A 10,000-nucleotide genomic window follows, 5' to 3' on the forward strand; every position below is an offset into this window, starting at 1 on the left:
CCTACCTGACTGTCTGTCTGTGTGTCTGCATACCTGTATATCTGCCTGACTCTCTGCTTGTATGTCTACCTGTCTGTCTGCCTACCTGACTGTCTGTGTGTGTGTCTGAATACCTGTATATCTGCCTGACTCTCTGCTTGTATGTCTACCTGTCTGTCTGCCTACCTGACTGTCTGTCTGTGTGTCTGAATACCTGTATATCTGCCTGACTCTCTGCTTGTATGTCTACCTGTCTGTCTGCCTACCTGACTGTCTGTGTGTGTGTCTGAATACCTGTATATCTGCCTGACTCTCTGCTTGTATGTCTACCTGTCTGTCTGCCTACCTGACTGTCTGTCTGTGTGTCTGAATACCTGTATATCTGCCTGACTCTCTGCTTGTATGTCTACCTGTCTGTCTGCCTACCTGACTGTCTGTGTGTGTGTCTGAATACCTGTATATCTGCCTGACTCTCTGCTTGTATGTCTACCTGTCTGTCTGCCTACCTGACTGTCTGTCTGTGTGTCTGAATACCTGTATGTCTGTGGAGGCGGTGAACTTGGCCCAGTTCTCCCAGTCGTCCTGGTCAAATGGATCCTCGATGGACAGAACTGGAGACAGAAAGAGAGACAGACAGGTAGAGAGACAGACAGGTTATTATCTATAACATGAGTTATTACAGCAGGTTTTATTAATTAATGGAGAGTCTCAGGTTCTTCTTCTGTCTCACCCCACTGACCCTCCTGAGCTGAGCCCGGTTCCCCCACAGACCCTCATGAACAGAGTCCGGGTCCCCCACAGACCCTCATGAACAGAGTCCTGGTCCCCCACAGACCCTCATGAACAGAGTCCGGGTCCCCCCACTGACCCTCATGAACAGAGTCCGGGTCCCCCACAGACCCTCATGAACAGAGTCCGGGTCCCCCACTGACCCTCATGAACAGAGTCCGGGTCCCCCACAGACCCTCATGAGCAGAGTCCGGGTCCCCCACAGACCCTCATGAACAGAGTCCTGGTCCCCCACAGACCCTCATGAACAGAGTCCGGGTCCCCCACAGACCCTCATGAACAGAGTCCTGGTCCCCCACAGACCCTCATGAACAGAGCCCGGGTCCCCCACAGACCCTCATGAACAGAGTCCGGGTCCCCCACAGACCCTCATGAACAGAGTCCTGGTCCCCCACAGACCCTCATGAGCAGAGTCCGGGTCCCCCACAGACCCTCATGAACAGAGTCCGGGTCCCCCACAGACCCTCATGAACAGAGTCCTGGTCCCCCACTGACCCTCATGAACAGAGTCCGGGTCCCCCACAGACCCTCATGAACAGAGTCCTGGTCCCCCACTGACCCTCATGAACAGAGTCCTGGTCCCCCCACTGACCCTCATGAACAGAGTCCTGGTCCCCCACAGACCCTCATGAACAGAGTCCGGGTCCCCCCACTGACCCTCATGAACAGAGTCCGGGTCCCCCACAGACCCTCATGAGCAGAGTCACTTAACACTTAATTATTCACTTTAAACTTACATTACACTGTTAGCTGTTGGTCTGTGCACTTTATTTATTATTTTATATTCTTCTGTACATTTAATATGTTTCAATTCTTGCAGCATGTTGATTAATGTTGATTGTTGTTGATTGTTTAATGTTATTGTCCAATGTTGCATCACCCGCCATGACACATTCCTTGTATCTAAAAAATATACTTGGCAATAAAAGGTTCTGATTCTGATTCTGACTTATTGTATATATACAACGGTGCTATAAATATACAAATGATATACATATATTATAATATAATATATCGTACCCGTATATATGTATGTATATCTATATAGACACATAGTAATAGTAATGTATATTACCCGGGTAGCCCTTGATGAAGCTGCGGTACAGGTCTCCCAGCTGGTCTCCACTGATGTGTCTGGCCGGGTCGTCGGGGGACTTGAAGTCCAGGTCGTACTTCCCACTGCGGTAGAACTCGGAGGCCGCCACGTCCATCCCGATGATGATCTTGTCGGGGTAGCCGGCCTTCTCGATGGCCGACTTCAGCAGCTCCAAAGCTGCACAGGGAGGTCAAAGATCAAAGCCACGACTTCCTGCTGGTCTGCACTTCCTGCTGGTCTGCACTTCCTGCTGGTCTGCACTTCCTACTGGTATGCACTTCCTACTGGTCTGCACTTCTTACTGGACTGCACTTCTTACTGGACTGCACTTCTTGCTGGTTTGTACTTCCTGCTGGTCTGCACTTCTTACTGGACTGCACTTCTTACTGGACTGCACTTCCTGCTGGTCTGCACTTCCTGCTGGTCTGCACTTCCTACTGGTATGCACTTCCTGCTGGTCTGCACTTCTTACTGATATGCACTTCCTACTGGTCTGCACTTCCTACTGGTATGCACTTCCTACTGGTCTGCACTTCTTACTGGACTGCACTTCCTGCTGGTCTGCACTTCCTACTGGTATGCACTTCCTGCTGGTCTGCACTTCTTACTGGTATGCACTTCCTACTGGTCTGCACTTCTTACTGGACTGCACTTCCTACTGGTATGCACTTCCTGCTGGTCTGCACTTCTTACTGGACTGCACTTCCTGCTGGTCTGCACTTCCTGCTGGTCTGCACTTCCTACTGGTATGCACTTCCTGCTGGTCTGCACTTCCTACTGGTATGCACTTCCTGCTGGTCTGCACTTCTTACTGGTCTGCACTTCCTGCTGGTCTGCACTTCCTGCTGGTCTGCACTTCTTACTGGACTGCACTTCTTACTGGACTGCACTTCCTGCTGGTCTGCACTTCTTACTGGACTGCACTTCTTACTGGTATGCACTTCTTGCTGGTCTGCACTTCCTACTGGTATGCACTTCCTACTGGTATGCACTTCCTACTGGTCTGCACTTCTTACTGGACTGCACTTCTTACTGGACTGCACTTCTTACTGGTATGCACTTCTTGCTGGTCTGCACTTCCTACTGGTATGCACTTCCTACTGGTCTGCACTTCTTACTGGACTGCACTTCTTACTGGACTGCACTTCCTGCTGGTCTGCACTACCTACTGGTATGCACTACCTACTGGTATGCACTTCTTGCTGGTCTGCACTTCCTACTGGTATGCACTTCCTACTGGTCTGCACTTCTTACTGGACTGCACTTCCTACTGGTATGCACTTCCTGCTGGTCTGCACTTCTTACTGGACTGCACTTCCTGCTGGTCTGCACTTCTTACTGGTCTGCACTTCCTACTGGTCTGCACTTCCTGTGGTCCATACTTCCTGTGGTCTGCACTTCCTGTGGTCTCTATCTTGGTTATTACTGAGGACGTCGGTTTAAACTAGAAGAACTTCACTGGTCGTTGTGGAGGTCTGTCAGACAGACAGGTGCATGTCTCACCCTCGTTGTTCTCCAGGATGTTGGGGGCGAATCCTCCCTCGTCTCCCACATTGGTGGCGTCTTTCCCGTACTTTGCCTTGATGACGTTCTTCAGGTTGTGGTACACCTGAGTATCAGAAGACAGTTAGTACCTCTATTAATAGCACTTCAGGTAGTAATGCAGGTACTAATGCAGGCACTAATACAGGTACTAATACAGGTATGAATACAAGTACTAATGCAGTTTCTAATACCAGTACTAATACCAGTACTATTACCGGTAGTATACCAGTACTATGCCAGTACTAATACCAATACTATCACCAGTAATATGCCAGTACTAATAACTGTATTAAGACCAGTACTATAACAGTACTAATACCAGTACTATAACAGTACTAATGGTATAGTGTACCAGTACTATTCCAGTACTATTCCAGTACTATACCAGTACTAATACTAGTACTATTAACAGTACTATACCAGTACTAATGGTATAGTATACCTGAAATAAAACCAGCACTATACCAGTACTATTACCAATACTATGCCAGTACTATACCAGTACGATTACCAATACTAATACCAGTACTATACCAGTACTATACCAGTACTATACCAGGACTAATACCAGTACTATACCAGTACTATACCAGTACTATACCAGGACTAATACCAGTACTATACCAGTACTATACCAGTACTATACCAGGATTAATACCAGTACTATACCAGTACTATACCAGGACTAATACCAGTACTAATACCAGTACTATACCAGTACTATACCAGAACTAATACCAGTACTATACCAGTACTATACCAGGACTAATACCAGTACTATACCAGTACTATAGCAGTACTATACCAGTACTATTACCAATACTATGCCAGTACTATACCAGTACTATACCAGTACTATTACCAATACTATGCCAGTACTATACCAGTACGATTACCAATACTAATACCAGTACTATACCAGTACTATACCAGTACTAATACTAGTACTATTAAAAGTACTATACGAGTACTAATGGTATAGTATACCTGAAATAAAACCAGCACTATACCAGTACTATTACCAATACTATACCAGTACTATACCAGTACTGTATCAGTATGATTACCAATACTAATACCAGTACTATACCAGTACTATACCAGTACTAATACCAGTACTATACCAGTACTATACCAGTACTAATACCAGTACTATACCAGAACTATACCAGTACTATACCAGGACTAATACCAGTACTATACCAGCACTATACCAGTACTATACCAGTACTAATACTAGTACTATTAAAAGTACTATACGAGTACTAATGGTATAGTATACCTGAAATAAAACCAGCACTATACCAGTACTATTACCAATACTATACCAGTACTATACCAGTACTATATCAGTATGATTACCAATACTAATACCAGTACTATACCAGTACTATACCAGTACTAATACCAGTACTATACCAGTACTATACCAGTACTAATACCAGTACTATACCAGAACTATACCAGTACTATACCAGGACTAATACCAGTACTATACAAGTACTATACCAGTACTAATACCAGTACTATACCAGTACTAATACCAGTACTATACCAGTACTATACCAGTACTAATACCAGTACTATACCAGTACTATACCAGTACTAATACCAGTACTAATACCAGTACTATACCAATACTAATACCAGTACTATACCAGTACTATACCAGTACTAATACCAGTACTATACCAGTACTAATACCAGTACTATACCAGTACTATACCTGTACTATACCAGTACTAATACCAGTACTATACCAGTACTAATACCAGTACTAATACCAGTACTATACCAGTACTATACCAGTACTAATACCAGTACTATACCTGTACTATACCTGTACTATACCAGTACTAATACCAGTACTATACCAGTACTAATCCCAGTACTATACCAGTAATATACCAGTACTATACCAGTACTAATACCAGTACTATACCAGTACTATACCTGTACTATACCAGTACTAATACCAGAACTAATACCAGTACTATACCAGTACTATACCAGTACTATACCAGCACTATACCAGTACTAATACCAGTACTATACAAGTACTATACCAGTACTAATACCAGTACTAATACCAGTACTATACAAGTACTATACCAGTACTAATACCAGTACTATACCAGTACTATACCAGTACTAATACCAGTACTAATACCAGTACTATACCAGTACTAATACCAGTACTATACCAGTACTATACCAGTACTAATACCAGTACTATACCAGTACTAATACCAGTACTATACCAGTACTAATACCAGTACTATACCAGTACTAATACCAGTACTATACCAGTACTATACCTGTACTATACCAGTACTAATACCAGTACTATACCAGTACTAATACCAGTACTAATACCAGTACTATACCAGTACTATACCAGTACTAATACCAGTACTATACCAGTACTATACCAGTACTAATACCAGTACTATACCTGTACTATACCTGTACTATACCTGTACTATACCTGTACTATACCAGTACTAATACCAGTATTATACCAGTACTAATACCAGTAGTAATACCAGTACTATACCAGTACTAATACCAGTACTATACCTGTACTATACCTGTACTATACCAGTACTATACCAGTACTATACCAGTACTAATACCAGTACTATACCAGTACTAATACCAGTACTAATACCAGTACTATACCAGTACTAATACCAGTACTATACCAGTACTATACCAGTACTAATACCAGTACTAATACCAGTACTATACCAGTACTATACCAGTACTAATACCAGTACTATACCTGTACTATACTAGTACTAATACCAGTACTATACCAGTACTATACCAGTACTATACCAGTACTAATACCAGTACTATACCTGTACTATACTAGTACTAATACCAGTACTATACCAGTACTATACCAGTACTAATACCAGTACTATACCAGTACTATACCAGTACTAATACCAGTACTATACCTGTACTATACTAGTACTAATACCAGTACTATACCAGTACTATACCAGTACTAATACCAGTACTATACCAGTACTATACTAGTACTAATACCAGTACTATACCAGTACTATACCAGTACTAATACCAGTACTATACCTGTACTATACTAGTACTAATACCAGTACTATACCAGTACTATACCAGTACTAATACCAGTACTATACCTGTACTATACTAGTACTAATACCAGTACTATACCAGTACTATACCAGTACTATACCAGTACTAATACCAGTACTATACCTGTACTATACCAGTACTATACCAGTACTATACCAGTACATCTGTACCTCGGCTCCGATCCTCATGGCTTCGTGGAAGTTGGCGGCTCCAACTGGAAGAATCATGAACTCCTGCATGGCCAGTTTGTTTCCAGCATGGCTTCCTCCGTTTATTACGTTAAAGGCCTGAAAATATAATATATATATTATATGATAATATCATATGTTACTATGATAATAAGAGATACGATTAGATATTACTTCAATCATCTCCAGGGGGAAAGTTCTTGAAGCAGCAGCAAACATGTTTACAATACAATTAAATTAAATAGCATAGCAGGGCATATTACATGTAAGATTTTAAATAATAAAGGAAATGAAAATGTAAAAATAAAATAAAAATGAAAGTGTATACAAAGTATAAAGTGAAAGCCATGCAAGTTTTATTGATTTGAGGAGGATCTGGCCAGAGGTGATTTATTATACAGATGTGTGTTACTATGTTATTATACTAATAATGTATATTACTATGTTATTATACTAATAATGTATGTTACTATGTTATTATACTAATAATGTATATTACTATGTTACTATACTAATAATGTATGTTACTATGTTATTATACTAATAATGTATGTTACTATGTTACTATACTAATAATGTATGTTACTATGTTACTATGTTACTATGTAACTATACTAATAATGTATGTTACTATGTTACTATACTAATAATGTATGTTACTATGTTACTATACTAATAATGTATGTTACTATGTTACTATGTAACTATACTAATAATGTATGTTATTATGTTACTATGCTAATAATGTATGTTACTATGTTAATTTGATAATAATGTATGTTACTATGTTACTATGCTAATAATGTATGTTACTATGTTATTATACTAATAATGTATGTTACTATGTTATTATACTAATAATGTATGTTACTATGTTACTATACTAATAATGTATGTTACTATGTTACTATGTTACTATGTAACTATACTAATAATGTATGTTACTATGTTACTATACTAATAATGTATGTTACTATGTTACTATGTTATTATACTAATAATGTATGTTACTATGTTACTATGTTACTATGCTAATAATGTATGTTACTATGTTACTATGTAACTATACTAAAAATGTATGTTACTATGTTACTATGTTACTATACTAATAATGTATGTTACTATGTTACTATGTTACTATACTAATAATGTATGTTACTATGTTACTTTAAATATAATGTATGTTACTATGTTACTATGCTAATAATGTATGTTACTATGTTACTATGCTAATAATGTATGTTACTATGTTACTATGCTAATAATGTATGTTACTATGTTACTATGCTAATAATGTATGTTACTATGTTATTATACTAATAATGTATGTTACTATGTTACTTTACTAATAATGTATGTTACTATGTTACTATGTTACTATGCTAATAATGTATGTTACTATGTTATTATACTAATAATGTATGTTACTATGTTACTATGTTACTATACTAATAATGTATGTTACTATGTAACTATACTAATAATGTATGTTACTATATTACTATGTTACTATGCTAATAATGTATGTTACTATGTTACTATGCTAATAATGTATGTTACTATGTTACTATGTTATTATACTAATAATGTATGTTACTATGATACTATGTTACTATGCTAATAATGTATGTTACTATGTTACTATGTTACTATGTTACTATGCTAATAATGTATGTTACTATGTTACTATACTAATAATGTATGTTACTATGTTACTATGTTACTATGCTAATAATGTATGTTACTATGTTACTATACTAATAATGTATGTTACTATGTTACTATACTAATAATGTATGTTACTATGTTACTATACTAATAATGTATGTTACTATGTTACTATGTTACTATGCTAATAATGTATGTTACTATGTTACTATACTAATAATGTATGTTACTATGTTACTATACTAATAATGTATGTTACTATGTTACTATACTAATAATGTATGTTACTATGTTACTATGTTACTATGCTAATAATGTATGTTACTATGGTCTTATACTGATAATGTATGTTACTATGTTACTATGTTACTATGTTACTATGTTACTATGCTAATAATGTATGTTACTATGTTACTATGATAATAATGTATGTTACTATGTTACTATATTACTATGTTACTATGTTACTATGCTAATAATGTATGTTACTATGTTATTCTACTAATAATGTATGTTACTATGTTACTATACTAATAATGTATGTTACTATGTTACTATGTTACTATGCTAATAATGTATGTTACTATGTTATTCTACTAATAATGTATGTTACTATGTTATTATGCTAATAATGTATGTTACTATGTTATTCTACTAATAATGTATGTTACTATGTTATTATGCTAATAATGTATGTTACTATGTTATTATGCTAATAATGTATGTTACTATGTTACTATACTAATAATGTATGTTACTATGTTACTATACTAATAATGTATGTTACTATGTTACTATGTTACTATGCTAATAATGTATGTTACTATGTTACTATACTAATAATGTATGTTACTATGTTATTATGCTAATAATGTATGTTACTATGTTATTATGCTAATAATGTATGTTACTATGTTATTATACTAATAATGTATGTTACTATGTTATTATGCTAATAATGTATGTTACTATGTTATTATACTAATAATGTATGTTACTATGTTATTATACTATTAATGTATGTTACTATGTTACTATACTAATAATGTATGTTACTATGTTATTATACTAATAATGTATGTTACTATGTTACTATACTAATAATGTATGTTACTATGTTACTATGTTATTATGCTAATAATGTATGTTACTATGTTATTATGCTAATAATGTATGTTACTATGTTACTATGCTAATAATGTATGTTACTATGTTATTATACTAATAATGTATGTTACTATGTTATTATACTAATAATGTATGTTACTATGTTACTATACTAATAATGTATATTACTATGTTACTATGCTAATAATGTATGTTACTATGTTACTATGTTACTATACTAATAATGTATGTTACTATGTTACTATACTAATAATGTATGTTACTATGTTATTATGTTATTATGCTAATAATGTATGTTACTATGTTATTATACTAATAATGTATGTTACTATGTTATTATGCTAATAATGTATGTTACTATGTTATTATGCTAATAATGTATGTTACTATGTTACTATGCTAATAATGTATGTTACTATGTTATTATACTAATAATGTATGTTACTATGTTATTATACTAATAATGTATGTTACTATGTTA

The 10,000-nt window shown here is 36.2% G+C and overlaps 1 protein-coding gene across 2 annotated transcripts in view; it reads right to left on the reverse strand.

The window, feature by feature from the left end:
• eno3 (enolase 3, (beta, muscle)) overlaps positions 1-10,000 on the reverse strand; it is a 22,376-nt gene that overhangs the window by 4,153 nt on the left and 8,223 nt on the right. For both annotated transcript variants that reach the window (XM_034557071.1, XM_034557070.1), the window contains exons 7-10: positions 6,706-6,822; positions 3,368-3,473; positions 1,844-2,041; positions 514-590 (exon numbers count right to left, since the gene is read on the reverse strand). In XM_034557071.1, coding sequence (XP_034412962.1) covers positions 514-590; positions 1,844-2,041; positions 3,368-3,473; positions 6,706-6,822 — 498 coding nt within the window. The remainder of the gene's footprint in view (positions 1-513; positions 591-1,843; positions 2,042-3,367; positions 3,474-6,705; positions 6,823-10,000) is intronic.

The sequence above is a fragment of the Cyclopterus lumpus genome, chromosome 18 (genome assembly GCF_009769545.1).
Source record: "Cyclopterus lumpus isolate fCycLum1 chromosome 18, fCycLum1.pri, whole genome shotgun sequence".
NCBI lineage: Eukaryota > Metazoa > Chordata > Actinopteri > Perciformes > Cyclopteridae > Cyclopterus > Cyclopterus lumpus.